Source organism: Labeo rohita, chromosome 16 (genome assembly GCF_022985175.1).
Source record: "Labeo rohita strain BAU-BD-2019 chromosome 16, IGBB_LRoh.1.0, whole genome shotgun sequence".
Taxonomy (NCBI): Eukaryota; Metazoa; Chordata; class Actinopteri; order Cypriniformes; family Cyprinidae; genus Labeo; species Labeo rohita.
Genome location: NC_066884.1, coordinates 19,960,191 through 19,977,254, shown reverse-complemented (window position 1 = coordinate 19,977,254; position 17,064 = coordinate 19,960,191). Strand labels below are relative to the sequence as shown.

General features: G+C 34.1%; 1 protein-coding gene across 1 annotated transcript in view; it reads left to right on the top strand.

Annotated features, from left to right (window-relative positions):
* LOC127178611 (nuclear pore membrane glycoprotein 210-like) overlaps nucleotides 1-17,064 on the top strand; it is a 46,593-nt gene that overhangs the window by 16,644 nt on the left and 12,885 nt on the right. The window contains 15 exon segments of the mRNA XM_051131587.1: nucleotides 483-620; nucleotides 700-855; nucleotides 2,554-2,881; nucleotides 5,272-5,417; nucleotides 5,837-6,049; nucleotides 8,233-8,430; nucleotides 12,317-12,500; nucleotides 13,558-13,628; nucleotides 13,707-13,808; nucleotides 13,892-13,993; nucleotides 14,081-14,206; nucleotides 14,300-14,427; nucleotides 14,925-15,120; nucleotides 15,206-15,379; nucleotides 16,981-17,061. Coding sequence (XP_050987544.1) covers nucleotides 483-620; nucleotides 700-855; nucleotides 2,554-2,881; nucleotides 5,272-5,417; nucleotides 5,837-6,049; nucleotides 8,233-8,430; nucleotides 12,317-12,500; nucleotides 13,558-13,628; nucleotides 13,707-13,808; nucleotides 13,892-13,993; nucleotides 14,081-14,206; nucleotides 14,300-14,427; nucleotides 14,925-15,120; nucleotides 15,206-15,379; nucleotides 16,981-17,061 — 2,343 coding nt within the window.

Sequence of the window (17,064 nt, the reverse complement as noted above, 5' to 3'; positions counted from 1 at the left end):
AAAGATGGATCTCAAAATCATATAGTCATTGCTGAAAAGGGTTCAATTACACAAAAATGCTGAAAAAACAAAGAATTTGTGGGACCTGAAGGATTTTTCTAAAGAACAGCAGGCAGTTTAACTGTTCAGGACAAACAAGGGACTCATGAACTATCACTAAATAAAAAAACAGCTGTGGATCATTCAGGTAACAACACAGTATTAAGAATCAAGTGTATGTAAACTTTTGAAACGGGGTCATTTTTATAAAATCAACTATTATTTTCTCTTGTGGACTATATGTAAACATCTTTTATGTGAAATATCGTATTCAGGTCAGTACTAAATAAAAAAATAAGATGCATTTTGTATGATCACTCTTATTTTGGTTTAAAAAAATAACATTTTGCAGATTGTGCAAGGTGTATGTACACTTTTGACCTCAGCTGTATAATGAAACAGTAATTATTTTATTTTAATCTTTGACAACTCTTGTGTAACAGAATGGTAACTATTGGCCTGTCATTCCACCAATCCGAGTACGACAGGAAATGGAAATCTACAATCCTCTTACCCTTCAGCCCCCTGTGATTGTGTTTCCATGGCAACCCCACAATAAGCTATACCAGCACAATATTCAGGTGCCATTAAAATCAATATTATCATCTACATATTTTGGAGCATAATGACTGTTTGCTATAACAGAATCTGTGTTTCCAGGTGGAAGGAGGAAGTGGCTTTGTATCTTGGGAAGTGTCTGATAGAGAAATTGCCACAGTTACAGTAAAAGGGGTGGTCACAGCAGGAACGGCGAGGGGCCAGGCTGAAATTCAAGTTTCAGATTCCAAAAACGCCCTGCACAAAGTTGTCGGGAAGGTAAAATTTACACACACTACCACACGTATATACATATGTTACGGAGAAACTGAGAGAGGCGTGCGGATCCATTTGCAAAGCTTTATTTAAAGACATGGTCAAACACAGGAAAGGGTCAGACACCAGCAAACAGATATAAATAGTGCAAGACAAAAGAGTAATCCAGAGACAGGAGTGAGTCGATTGGTGGTGAACATAATCCAGGAGACGAAGCGAACAGGTAATCCAAAAGACAGGCGAGAAATCCAGGGCAGGCGGAGAAACAGACAGAACGAGGTAAACCAGGAAGGGATCAAATCACGGATAAAAACAGACTTGGCTAGACCTGTGGAAACACGGAAAGGCTCTGTAATGTGCTATCACTCACTAAGGAATAAACACAACAATACTCGTCAATCTGAGAAGGATCTGGGTGGGTGTTAAATATTGTGTGTGATTGGCTACAGCTGTGTGTGTAATCAGTGCAATGGATGATGGGAAATGTAGTCCAGGGTGACATGCAACAGTTTGTGTAGTGTGATAGTCCATGTAATGACATCTGGTGGCAAACAGACGGAAAGCCATGGACCGGATTTGTGTCAACATATACACTACCGTTCAAAAGTTTGGGGTCAGTAAGACTTGTAATAGTCTTTAAAGAAGTCTCTTATGCTCATCAAGGCTGCATTTATTTGATTAAAAATATAGAAAAAAACAGTAATATTGCAAAATGTTTTTACAATATAAAATAATGTTTTTTATTTTAACATACTTTAAATAGAATTTATTCCTGTGATGAAAAGCTGAATTTTTATCAGCTGTTACTCCAGTCTTAAGTGTCACATGATCCTTCAGAAATCATTCTGATATGCGGATTTATTATTAGAATGATCAATGTTGGATAATATCAACAGTTGTGCTGCCAAATATTTTTTGGAACCTGTGATTTTTTTTTTTTCAGCATTCTTTCATGAATAACAAGTTTAAAAAGTACAGTGTTTATTCAAAATATAAATATTTTATAACAATGTAAATTATTTATTATTAACTTTTAATAAACTTTTAATTATTAACTTAATACATCCTTGGTGAATAAAAGTATTAATTTCTTAAAAAAAAAAAAAAGAAACAATAAAAATGTACTGACCCCAAACTTTTGAACGGTAGTGTATGTATGTATATATAAATACACTAACAGTCAGAAGTTTTTGAACAGTAAGATTATTAATGTTTTTTTTAAAAAAAGTCTCTTCTGCTCACTAAGACTTCATTTATTTGATCCAAAGTACAGCAAAAACAGTACAATTTAAAATATATTTTTACTATTTAAAATAACTATTTTCTATTTCAATATAATTTAAAATGTTTTTTCAAATTATGTGATTTCAAAGCTGAATTCTCAGCATCATTACTCCAGTCACATGATCCTTTCAGAAATTGTTCTAATATTCTGATTTGCTGCTCAAAAAACAAACAAAAAAAATTATAATTATTAGGTTGAAAACAGCTGAGTATATTAAAACAGATAGCAGTTATTTTAAATAGCAAAAATATTTCACAATATTACTGCTTTTGCTGTATTTTGGATCAAATAAATGCAGCCTTGTTAAGCAGAAGAGACTTCTTTAAAAAACATTAAAAATCTTACTGTTCAAAAACTTTTGAACTGGTAGTGTAGGCTATTAATTCTCATATATTTCTTTCACTGTGTATGTACAGGTGATGGTTGTAAGGCCTGCCCGGTTGCAGCTGATTCCCCAGCGAGGCGATTGTCGCGTGGGGGACCGGATAGAGATTCCCATTGCTCTCTGGGGCATTCAGGACTCATCAAACACTTGCTCTCAGACAAATTATGTCTTTAATACACATTCAGACACTCACAGGAGCATCAGTGCAAGTTCTCAGGAAAACGTGTTCTCCGATACACACAGTCTTCAATGCGGAGAGTCTCTACTGGAGGATAGAAATCTTGTGTTAGTCACAGACTGCTCTCAGCTCTCTCTACACGTCCACAGTGAACCTGCCGGCATCTTCGCACACATGTCAGGTGCAGCATCTTCACCCTCTCCATCTCTGCGATCATACTTAGTCCATCCGTTTACACACCACTGGTTCCTTCAATATTCCGTTTCTCTGATGGCACTTTCATTCATCCGCCTGCTCTAATTGTTTACCTCAGGGCATATTGAACATGAGGGAGAAGTGATCTACTCCCAGTCACACACAGAGACCCCCTACCCGCTCTTTTTCTCTCTCTTCCCCCCTCCTTTATTTAGGACTTCCTCTTCACTGCATGCACAAATTAAAATAGGATTAATTAGTTCATTTCTCCTGCTTTAATTTAAAGCACTGGGAAAATCAATACGCGCTCTCTCTGTGTAATCCATTTAGTACATTAGCCCATAAACATCAGGTTGATGAAGTGTATGCATGTTTGTGTTTGACAGAGGATTTATGTACCGAAAACTTGCACAGCTGTCCGGCACGTAAAGCTATTACTTAAATGTGAATCCTAGCAAATGTTACTAGAGTAAAACTTTAGCTGTATTCACAACAGAGATTGCGTTTGTTCCATGAGAATAACAATGCTCTCATGTTCCAGTCTCCAAAGAAATTAAATGTTAAAATGGGGTAAAAAGATCGACTGAATTAATAGTCGACTAGCCGTTAATCGACGAGAAGACGTTTGGTTGACCAAAATTAGTCGCTTAGTCACAGAAACAAAAATTTGAGGTTATAAACGGCTGTGCCTGGGCGGTCACTTAAAATACTCCGTCATTTTTGGTCATACAGATAAAAGTAATACATCTTTCGAATCAAAAAGACTCTACATTTATATGTGCACACTCAGAATAACAACAAAATGTTGTGCTTTTGTAAAATAGTGAAAGCAAACAGAATGTGCTTTCTGCTGTCTCTGTGAACTTGAGCCTGAAATTTCGAAACTCTGTATTTGCAGTCATGAAAAATATTTCTATAGAGAGAGAAATGTCTACTTTTAAATGAACCAATTAAAACAGAAAACAAATATTCTCAGATTATGTAATCCGTATGAAACATGCATACAGGCGCATCCACTACTGCGGAGATGAAGAGTCAGTGTTGCCGAGTTCATCTTAAACCAAAAACAAAGAAAGCACTAGTTTATCAATAATTTATTAAAATGTTAATGCAGTCTCCTTGCTGTTTTTTCCTGAAACATTCGTAATTATTATATCTGCCGGTGCGCCGTGGCAAGCTTGTTTTGCACGCGCTTGAGCATTTATTAGGTTATGTAGGCAATTAAATGCTCATTATTATGAGTTATATGGTTTATTAAACAGTCGACTAATCCTCAAAATGAACGACTACTAGTAGACCACAAAAATCTTCAGTCAAGGGCAGCCTTAGAAAACCCTTAAACTGAGACTTTTTAAGTATAACTAAATATTAAAATGTGCACAGGGTTAAGAATTAAATCAATTTAATGATTCATTTGATTAAATTCATTAAATTAAATTAAATTAAGGGTTAAGCATTAAATTTGTTAATTCGAGTAGAAACACCAGAGACCGTAATTATAAGTAGTTAATTTTCTGGGGCTTATCTAAAAATGTATGTAAAATAATGTTATTATATTATTATTTATAAAGTATTGTATATTTTGAATTAGGTTTCATACTTTATTTTAATTTTAGTAATTTTGTTGTGTGCTTTTGTCATTTTTATCATAATTTTTTTTCTATGTAATTATTTTTTTTATTTCTTTTTTTTGTAATTTTAGTCATTTTAATACTTCAACTTAAACTTTATTTAAATTTCATTTACTTTCCGATGCAACATTTATAATTTTTATAATTTTCATTTTTTTATTTATTTTATATTTTTTACTTAAATAAACCAAAAACATTTTTAATGACTTTAGTTTTAGTTAATAATATTAACACTGATGCAAATATAAATGCCAATCAAGAACAAGCTGTATTTTTGATGTTCTTTTCCGAGTTCCGGTCCCTGTGCAACTATTACTCAGCTGCCATTGGCTCATTTGCGTTCGAGGGGAGGGGCTTATGATAGGTCAATTAAACAAATTATTACGGCTGTTGCGATTAAAATGAAATGTGAAAAGTGTCAGTTCGCAAAATGACATTTAGATTCGCTCACACCAAGATTGTTTTTACGCACTGGTTTGTGCAGCGTTGAGCCTTATAGCCAATCGAACGCATTTCTGTTGAAATTAAGAATGCATTGGCCAATCAGAGGCGCTTAGATTAGTCAGCGATGAAAACGCTGGAGCTGTTGATGAGCGCATAGTGCAGATACGATGTAAATAATAGATTAATTCGTAGCTTTAGTGATTATAACAGGAGTTTTTGTGTAACTTGTGCTAGACTCTGGTATGAACCACATGAATATTCCCTTTCTGTTTCTGCATTTCTGCCTCCTTGTCTCTCTCAGGATCTCCGTCTCCAGGACCTGGATTCTGTGGAGGGGTCCGTATGGAGGCTGTTTCACAGGGTCACGCTGTTGTTACCATCACAGTAGAAACAGAGGGATGCAGCATCAGCGAGACGACAACACTGGTGGCCTACAGCCCTCTCAAAGTATGCCGCTTCTCTGTATGTGTGTCTCGTAGCACAACTGTATGTGTGTGCGCATATGATTTGTGGTAAGTGTCATGACTGTATAAAGGGTGATTTATCAGCCCTATGGAGGCTATTTATTAAGATAATGAACTGTTTGGGAGTAGCTGAAGATTAATGTGAAACTGAGCGCTCCTGATCACTGATGTATGACTCTGTAGCATGTCAGGGACATAGAGAGCAGCGGAGCTCTCTAGTCCAGGGCAAACGCTGCCAAGCACGCTCATGGGAGTTTAACAGGACAATGTGATGGATCAGTGCTTTGCTTTTGTCAGTCAGACACTAATGAAAGACAGCAACAGCTTGAACAAGGACATTATCGTAAGCCTTGTACTCCATTTAGCTTCTCGGTGACATTGTTCTCTCCTTCTTTCACTCAGTCTCTTGTGTCTGAGGTTCTTCTCTCGGTGGGCTCATCTCGTGTGGTTATGTTCGAGGGGGGGCCTCGGCCCTGGCCCCCGGCTCCCTTCCGTTTCTTTAGTGACGTCGAGGTACAGCCGGAGAGGGGTGTTACCGTGGAGGCATTGAGGACGATCGAAGCAGGGCCACCTCGACATGCGTATCGGGTCACATGCACCGCCATGGGAGAACAGGTTTGAAATGTTCTCAACTGCAATGTGACTCAAGTGTCATATGTACTGCATTATTACCAGTGTTGGGAAGGTTACTTTGTAAATTTAATTGGTTACAGATTACAAGTTACCCTATTTAAAACGTAATAAGTAGTGTAACTATTTCAATTACTTTATTAAAATAATGTCACTGATTACATTTGATTACTTTTTGATTACTTTTCTAAATTTCTAATGAATGTTTTCAACTGTTAATCAGTTAATCAACCCTCAGACTGATTATTACACTAAACTCATGTAAATGTACTTATTAATATTAATAGATTTTATTTTCTGTATTTAAACACAAACATTTGGGGTATTTACAGAACCAGAAGATTATTGTATTAATAATAAGTAATAATAAGCAATGTTTAGAATCCCACCCAATTGTAATGTTTTGATTTGTTCTTAAACAGTGTTGTTATAGTATTATTTATATTTATTTATTTATTTCAGTTTTAGTCATTTTAGTACTTAATCTTAAACTTTTTTTTTAATTTCAGTGACTTTCCAATATAAGATTTATCATTTTATAGCTTTCATTTTCAAGTTTAATGTTTTCATCAAATATGTCGACATCACTAAAGAAACAAAGTGAGAACCAGATTAAAAATTATTATTTAATAAATAATGTCTAAGTAATGTTTAAAATTCCACCTACAGACGGTGTGTTTGTCATTTTTTTATTTTTTATGTTTGTATTTGTTATTAAACAATGCTGTTATAGTATTACTTACACAGTATTGCAGTTCTTATCAATATTTTGAATTAGTTTTAATTTTTAATTTTAGTAATTTTTTGTGTGTTTTTGTCATCTTTATTCATCTTTATTTTATTTTATTTATTCAGTTTATTTCAGTTTTAGTCATTTTAGTACGTCATCTCAAACTTTTTTAATTTCAGTGACCAATACATTTATAATTTTTGTCATTTTAATTTCATAATTTTATCAAATGTTGATATCACTAAAGAAACAGAAGTAAGAACCAGAGGATTAAAAATTATTATTTAATAAATAATAATCAATAAGTAATTTTTAAATTACCTACATTGTGTACATTTGTCATTTTTTAAGTACTTTTATTTGTTATTAAACAATGTTGTTATAGTATTATATATAAAGTTTTGTAGTGTTTAGCAATATTTTAAATTAGTTTTCATTTATCATTTTAATTTTAGCATTTTTTTGTCATTTATAACATTTTAAAACTTTTTTCAGTTTTAGTTTTAGTAATTTTAGTAGTTCAGCTTAAACTTTTTTAATTTCAGTGACTTTCCAATACAGCCTTTAAAATTTGTATAATTTTAATTTCAGAATTTCATCAAATATGTTAATATCACTAAAGAAACAGAAGTGATAACTAGAAGATAAAAAAATATTATTTAATAAATAATAATCAATACAAGTAATGCTTAAAATCCCACCTACAAGGTAGTGCATTTGTAATTTTTGTTATTTTAATTTTTTAATAAAATATGTACACTATTTATCATAAGTTTTTTTTTAGAAGAATTAAATCTTTTCATTCAGCAAGGATGCATTAAGTTGATCAAAAATGACAGTGACTTTTAGAATGTTACAAAAAAATTTATATTTTTCCAATAAATGCTTTTCGCAAAAAAATATTGAACAGCACAACCGGTTTTAACATTGATATAAGAAATGTTTCTTCATTATTTAAGGCTCATGTGACACTAAAAACTGAAGTAATGGCTGCTGAAAATTCTACTTTGCCATCACATACATTTTAAAATCTATTCAAACAGAGAACAGTTATTCTAAATTGTAATGATATTTAACAATATTATTAATTTTACTGTATTTTTTATCAAATAATGCAGCTTAGAGGAGCATAAGAGACTCATTTTAAATACATTGTAAAAAATCTTGCTGATTCCAAAATTTGAAATGTTAGTGTTGATATAAAGAAGAAACATTTACAAAAATGACAGAGTTTTTTTTTTTTTTTTTTTTTTTACCATAATGTAGTGGAGAATCAAACCAACTGAAATATATTTTCTATATCAAACAGTGAAGACAGAATTAATTCTGAATTTGAAATTTCTCTGCTGCATACGCTCCTCATGCTTTGAGTGGGTGAAGTGCTGTAGCCTTGCAGTCATGTATGTTTTTTCATATTTGTGTGTGTTTATGCATGCAGTGGTTGGTCTTCAGGTGTGGTAATACTCCAGGTCCGTTAAACGAGATTCCCGCAGTGGAGGAGAGCAGAGTTCAGGTGGTGTGTGGCGTCCCCGCAAGTCTGTCTCTCTCTCTTCTCTCCTCCCCGTCCTCACCTTCATCCATCCCTGTGTTCTCCCATCACTATTCCTGCACACAGCCTCACTTCCCCTGTGGACTGGTGAGTAATGCCCACTCTGTCCTCTCCCTTTCTCTTTTTGCCCCCTCCTGCTGTTACGTCCTCTCATAAACTCTTTTATGATTCACTCATTTTCCTCTTTTCCCTTCACCTGCCCAGACCTCTGTTTTTCTTTTCATTTTTTCATTTTCTCACCCTCCAGGTGTTTCTCTTTCTTTCTGTTTCACCCCTACTCCCACACCAGACCTCCGTCTCTCTCCTTCCCTCTTTCCGCTGCTCTCATTTGCCATGCAATTATGTGTGATATGCAGGGTGAAGTGTTATGGCAGTTTCCATAGTAACTGCATGCATGGGCCCTCAGTGTGTGTGTGTTGCGTGAGGGTTTTCCTCTCCTGACATAGATGCTCTAGAAACCAAGTCTTTGATCAATGTCAAACCCTCACAATCAATATACCATCTCTAATATACTAAAACCAACTCTGAGAATGAAACATCACATCATATCTCTAATTGAGCCTAAAGAGAACCAAGAAAACTTTGATTTTTGGTCATAAATGATTCTTTTTTTGGTTACAGCACACTGAGAGAAGAAATTAGATTTACCAATTTAATGAAGCAGGTCATTAGTCAAAGCAAAACACATGCACATGAAATGGAAAGAATAATTACATCAGGCAGAATGCCAGTAATTGTGTGCTCACTTATTTACACACATTTTTACAAACTATGATGTGTGTAAGTGTGTGCAGACATTAAAATGGTCTTATATGTTAAATCATAAGGGTATTCATGTTTTAAATGTTTATATGAACATATAAACATAATGTTTTATATCATGTATGCAAATTGTATAATATCCAAGGTACACATGTCTAGTTATTATGCAGTTAATTTCTCAAATTTTGGAATATTTGTCCTCTCCCCAAATTTGTCACTACTGAAACAATAATAATTTAATTGGAAATGTATATTTATAATGATCTATTAAGATTTTGCTTACATCTTGCTTGTAAATATATATATATATATATTTGCTATTTTATTACTTTTTTCAGAGGTAATTCAATAGCAGTTACATTTTTAACAATATTTCAAGTGTAATTTATGAGATTTGTTGTGTTTTGGATCCAGTTTTTCTTTGTGAAAAAAAAAGTTGATCATACTGATTTCAAGCTTAAGGATTCATTAGTTTAAATATACACATTGAACCAAAAACATAACATCTTAGTTGATAAATCAATCTACTTTATTTTTGACAAAACATCCCATGTTTCGGTTGTGACTGCACATTTTCAGTAGTGACAGTAATGCTTTGGTAGCGACCACATCACATTATAGAATTTTAACTCACATCCTAAAACATACTAAAATACTAACAGTTTGCATAACTGTACTACAGTTTTGTTTATTTCCCCCAAATAAAGAATTGTGTGTTCCCCTTTGTCACTACCGAAACTTCACCAAATGTTTCTGTTTAAAAGCACCAGATTTTTCGGTTGTGACTGTTTTAGTAGTGAAAATTTTATGGGATAACACCCAAAAAAACAATGATGTCACTACTGAAACTTCACCAAATGTTTTTGTCTTGACTGTTTCTGTAGTGACAATTTTAGATACTTTTGGGCCCAGCGTAAAGATGCTAATCAGCACATGGTTAAAGGAGAAGTCCACATCCAGAACAACAATTTACAAATAATTTACTCACCCCCTTGTCATCCAAGATGTTCATGTGTTTCTGTTTTCAGTCATAAAGAAATTATGTTTTTTGAGGAAAACATTTCAGGATTTTTCTGCACATAATGGACTTCAGTGGTGCCCCGAATTTGAACTTCCAAAATGTATTTTAAATGCAGCTTCAAACGGCTCTAAATGATCCCAGCCAAGGAAGAAAGGTCTTGTCTAGCAAAACAATCGGTCATTGTTTTCGAAAAATAAAAATCTGTATACTTTTTAAGCACAAAAGCTTGTGTAGCACAGGCTCTGGTATGCGCGTCCATGGGTCGTTCTTGAGCAATTCGTTCATTTTGAATGAAATGTGACTCGGGAAGAACGAGTCGTCTCAGGGAGTGATTCGTTCAGTCGTGCATGCGCAACATCCTATTAGTTTCTGTACTGGAATTAGTTCACCTGTTTCAAGTCTTCGGGTTTTTCGAGTCATTCGTTCATCTTATGGGTGATGCTGATTTTGCTCAAATAAACAAAATGACTCGAAAAAAGATTTGTTGATTTTGCTGAACGAGACTTAAAAGTCTGAGTTGGTAAAATGATCCGAACGTCCCATCACTACTACGCATCACGTCTTCAAATCACCACAAGTTCATCGTCTGTGTACTCCAGCTTAAAATGGTAGAGTATGTCGAAAACAACTCCTACAACTTCAGAATCGTCCGACATCGTTGTACCTTTTTGTTTGTAAACAGCGTTTGACTTACTTGCACTTTGTTAGTCTTTGCACATTCACTTTGTAAACACTGGGTCTATGGTTCCGCCTACATCCACGTGACCTTCCGACGTGATTCAATAGTATGTGGACGCGCATCCCAGAGCCTGTGCTACACAAGCTTTTGTGCCTAAAAAGTATACAAATTTTTATTTTCCAAAATAAATGAGCAATCGTTTCGCTAGATAAGACCCTTCTTCCTCAACATTTAGAGCCCTTAAAGCTGCATTTAAACTACATTTTGGAAGTTTAAAATCGGGGCACCAATGAAGTCCATTATATGAAGAAAAATCCTGAAATGCTTTCCTCAAAAAACATAATTTCTTTACGACTGAAGACAGAAAGACATGAAGATCTTGGATGACAAGGTTGTGAGTAAGTTATTTGTGAATTGTTGTCCTGGAAGTGGACTTCTCTTTTAACTAGCACAGTTTTGAACTGTTGTACACATATAAAAACATTTTTTTTGAAGTATCACCCAAAAAAGCAATGTTGTCATTACTGAAACTTCATCAAATGTTTCTGTCATGACTGTTTCGGTAGTGACAATTTTATAGGATACCAACCAGAAAAACAATGATGTCTCTACTGAAAGTTCACCAAATGTTTCTGTTGTGACTGATTTGGGAGTGATAATTTTAGATACTTTTGGGCCCAGCGTAAAGATGCTAATCAGCACATGGTTAACTAGCACAGTTCTGAACTGTTGTACACACATAAAAACAACATTTTATGGAGTATCACCAAAAATAGCAATGTTGTCACTACCTACAGTGATTGTTACAGTAGGAAAATTTTAGATACGTTTGAACCTAGCTCAATTTCAGTATCATTTTTATAAGTTGAAATTTAGGGGTTAGCATTTGGTAAGGCCACCTCCCAATTGAAAATACCCAGTAAATAATGATTTTATATATATTAAGCTTAATGAAATGATAAATATTATTGTGGGTTATATATATATATATATATTTTTGTTTAAGTGTTTCTCATTGTGTATTTGTTTGATTGAATACAGTAAAAACAGTAATATTAATATTATAAACAGTAAAATATTATTTCATTTTCTTTCGAAAAAAAAAGTTAAATCTGACATAATGTGACTGTTATGCTCATTAACTGATCAGTGGGAAAGAAGGATTATTACTGCACATTCTTGCCCTGTTTTCATCTAAGTGTGACTGATATCTCTGCCAGCTCATGTTCAAAGATTCATTCACACATTAACTAGGCTCACAGTTTCATTTTCATGATTATAGAGCACCAAATCAATAGTTTATTGCTTTCCTGCTACAGTTGAAGCGTTTTTCCTGCATGCCTTCTGTAGTGAGATAGGTTAAGCATGATTTTATCATTATTTATTTAGCGAGGTCACGCTTTATCTCTTTCAGTGTTTGGACTTCCTTTCTTCTACTAGAATTACTCTGATGTAATTAAATATCACATTACCATATTCTTTCATGTCATCTGTCTCTTTCTCTCTCTCAGTTGTCTGTGTCCAAAATGAGGGATGCAACGTTGCAGTTATCTGTGTTGGACCGAAAGGGGGTGCAGTTTGACAATTTCACTTCCTGTTCAGTAAACTGGACCTCTTCTGACCCTGGTCTGCTCTCATTGTGCCCCCAGTCCACAATGAAAGACAGACTAACCCAGACAGGCTACAAACTACACGGTGTGTTTGGGTTTGCTTTGCACTGACTCTAGTACACTTTTGGCATTTTGAGTTTTAATAATGTGTAAGGTCAGTAGTTCAATCACACGACACTCAGTTTATTTGTCTGGATCAAACTAGAGACAATGTAGAGCAAAAATACTATTCATACATAAGATATGTACACCTCTTTTATTATGTGCATGTTTTTAATTTCTGAATTAAATTTAAAAAAAAATGTCAGTGGTGCAGATGGCATAATGATGAAAAATGTAAAAAAATATATTAAATTAAATTAAAAATAAAAGAATTAAAAATATATTATTGGAAAAATAATTTATTATATCTTTAAAATAAGATTTAATATAATATGAAAATAAATTATTAATATTATACTCTAATTTATATGTTAGTAATTATATGTTATAAGAGTATTTATTTATTTATTTTTTTTAATTTTCACTTATTAACAGACAAAAACACAATAAACAAAATTTGTATTGTATTGTTATATATATATATATATATATATTCATCCATTTCTCTTTATGTATACACACATGCCTTGTATTTACTTGATTAAATACAGTAAAAACAGTAATATTTTCAAATATTATTACAATTTAAAATAACTATTCTATTTTAATATATTCCTGTGATTGCAAAGTTGAATTTTTAGCATCATTCCTCCAGTTTTCAGTCTCACATGATCCTCAGAAATCATTCTAGTAAGCTGATTTGGTGTTCAAGAAAAAAATAAATAATTAAAAATTAAAAAATTCTCATTGGCTAAATCTTTTATTATAATTTCATTTAACTATTTTGCATTATTTTTTAAATTATTATTATTATTCTCTTAATAATTATCAAAAAGCAGTGAAGTTGTTTTGGTAAAATATTATTAGTTACCTAACTAATAATGGTACAGATGTTTTTGAAAACCATATGAAACCAGCATAAATATAGTATAACAACTTCCAAGATCTTGATGCAGGGTTTAAACTAAATGTTTACTTTTTTATTGTGAACAGTCTTATTTGTCACTGACCCAAATCTAATCAATTTGCCTGTTTTACAGCCTGGCAGGTTCTTCAAGCCCACAGACAGACTGGAATAGTGACTGTCAATGTCACTCTTAGATGTCCAGAGGTGAGTGTTTATATGTTTATTTTTGTGTCAATATTTATGTGTGTCTGAGTAACGTATAAAATATGTGTTCTGTACAAGATGTTGACAGCTCCAGTGTCTCAGTGTGTGAATCTGCGATTGGTAGATGACGTACAGTGGGCCAGACACTCTGTCACTTTATTCAACCATCCAAAAGTCACAGTGAGCAAGTTCATCCCTCTCTAACATTTCTCATCTGGACGTTTTTGTTATATTTTAATGACTCAATATGTTCATCTTTGTAGGAAAATCTGTCCTTGATCCATGGCTCAGGTCATTTTCAAATCCATCTACAAGACAACCAGTTAGCCAGCATCAACCATGTAGAGAACGGGAATATAATACAGGTGAGAGTAATGTCTTTAAATATTTCACCACAAAGTGAGAGTACAGAACTAATAGCATTTATTCAGCCTTTTATCTTTATATCCCAGGTGTCCCCACTTCAATCTGGTTCTTCAGTTCTTTTGGCTCATGACCTCTGTTTGACCTCTGATCCTGCTGTGGCCTCTTTGCTTGTCTCTGACATCAAAGATTTCCGGATTGACTTTATTAATACCGTAAGATGTAGACGGAAACTCATCTCTTTCATCTTTTGTAGATTTTACTACACTTTTTTTTATACTGAATCTTTGTACGTTGATGCTTTTTAGATTGAGGTCAGACATTCTGCTGTAGTGCAAGTGCATGTTTTGGACTCAAAGAATCAACCATTTCTTCATCATTACCTGTTGCTCATGAACCTCATGCTCATCCCTTCTTCATCTATCATTTCTGTGGAGTGAGTCTGTCATGTGCTTTTTGTCATTTTGAGTTCAAGTACTACATTGTGCCCTATGTCTTTTGATTTAAAATCATACAATGCTAATGAAATAATATTTAATGACGTTAATATATAATACAATTGAATAGATATGACTGAGTTGAGGTGGTAGTGAGATGATAATGATATCATTTAATTAAACATAATATAAGTTCTATGCAGATCTATGCAGGTGGAGCTGGGGAAGGTGGAGGGTTTCAAGCATGTTGTGAAATGCTCTAGTGAATGCTAACCAGCCATTTAAATGTAAAGCAGCAAGCTCATTGGTTGCATGCAACGTGAACCAATCAGCTTGCGCCAAGTAGTTTAAAGCTATGAATATCATCAGTTTATGACCCATCAGCATGTGCTATCTGGAGTTTGCCATTTAAAAATTATAGTTATAAAGCAGGTAGCTTTTGAATCATTACTCTTGGCTTGAGTATTGTTATTGAGTACATTATGTATACTTACAGGAACGTGGGGTCAGTGGACAAGTACAGTGTGGGATTCAGTGTGACTGGCCTGAAAGTGGGCGTGGTCAGTTTCCACCTATCAGCAGTGGATGGTCATGGATGTGTTATAAGCTCCTCCCACAAGAATATGCAAGTTTATTCTCCATTCATTTTGCAGCCATGTAAACTAACTCTGGCAGTTGGAAGTGTGCGACAGGTTGGTGTGAAATGACAAACCAAACCATATGTTGGTCTAAACAGAAACACATTTTTTTTACTATAAATGTTTTTTTGATGTACAGGTGAAATGGGAAGGTGGGCCTCAGCCTCAGTACGCCGTCAAGTTCTCAGTGAGTGACAGCTCTATCGCCGTAGTAACTGAGACAGGATTGGTCAGAGGCTTGACAGTGGGTGTGGTCAAACTCAGAGGAGCTCTTCAGACACAAAATACAGAAGCATTTCTTACCTTTTTACAGGTAGCCCACGTTTGGTATTTTGTATTTTTGATGTTACATTTGTTACAAATTTCCTGCCTTGTAGACCCATACAGCCGATACAAAATATTATTTACACAGACAATCACATAGTCATAGAGACGCAACCTCACGCAGTACAATTTTGCATTTCGCTATGTCTCATGTATGGCACAGCTTTTTAAAAACTTGGTGCTTAGGGTAGAAGTTCAGCTTTTAAAAATCTAGTCTCTAGCTATTGTGTTTTTATTACTGCTGCCCTGTCTCGTGTTTTGACATTCCACAGAAATGCTTTTCCATTGTTTGTCTATGTTACCATGCGCTAGAAAGACATTTTTGACAGTCGCACTTGCATCTTGCATCTTTTTTTAGCATTCAGCGCATGATGCAATATTGACCCTGCACTCTTTTCCTTTCCATTACTCGCATTTTTATGTTCCACTGTTCTGCTTTTTCATTGTTTATTTAAGATTGACAGGTTTGACTAGTGTGCTTGCGTCTTTTGCAGGGTCTCACGTATAAAAAGTTAAACTGAAAAGTTACACAGAATATGTTTTTGCTTTAAAAAAGGCAAGGTTTAGGAAAGCAGAGTGTAAAAACGCAACATCTAGAGCAATTAACTTTTCAATTAAGGAGCTATTTTTGCCGCTAGAATTGATTTCCAGGGGAACGTTTTTTTTTAACATTTGTGAGGGCAGTTTTTATAATCACCTTATTAAAATCATCATACTATGTTGTCTTTAATGTCAAATACTTAAATTTACTCAATTACTTAATACAATAATTTAAACTGTTGTCAGTAAAAATAGACTGTTTAAAATTGTATCTAAATTATACGTTAAAAACAGAAACTCATATGGCTGCAATATTATTAGTTTTCAGCGCTAACTGATCTAAGCGCCTCTGATTGGTGCGTTTTCAGCGCTAACTAATTTAAGTGCCTCTGAGTGGCCAATGCATTCCTAAGTTCGACAGAAACACATTTTTAAAGCCCATTTGTCTTGAATTTATGGAGAATTTTTGTTCATTTTCATGGTCCTCCTTAAGTTCCAACCCTGGTCTAGAAACGCTTTTTTTTTTTTGGTATGTTTTTTTAAAAGTTGATGCAAACAACAGTTGAACATGTCTTGTCTAGTGCATGTTTAAACAGAAAAGCAGCGGTCAAATGCAAAATTGCCCCTTACAACATATAAAAACACTGTTTTTAGATGTTTTTTGTATATGTTCTTGCATCTTGTTTTTAACACAAAAACACATTTTGTGTGAAAAGCTTCTTATTTACATATTGCTAATTATGAAAGTGACTCAAGAGCAAACATATATGCTTGATGTGATTTTCCATTGCCATGACACCCAATATGAATAATAAATGACTGCTTACCCAATGCAGCAAATCCAACCTTTCATCCCTTATGCCTTAATTATATGCTGTCAACACTGCCATCACCAACATCTGTGCTCCTACACACACATGATGCGCTTACATTCACTCCTCTTTTTAAACCATAATGTTATCTTCCAAAAATTAAGAGACAAACTTTGGCGTTTCTACAAATATGTGATGCTACGCCTAAACCTAATAACCGAATGTGTGCCGTGATCAGGATGAAGTGGAGGTGGAGGTGTTTAACCTGACAGCAGTGAGGATACAGGCTCCTTTAGTGACTCTATCCATAGGAACAGAGGTT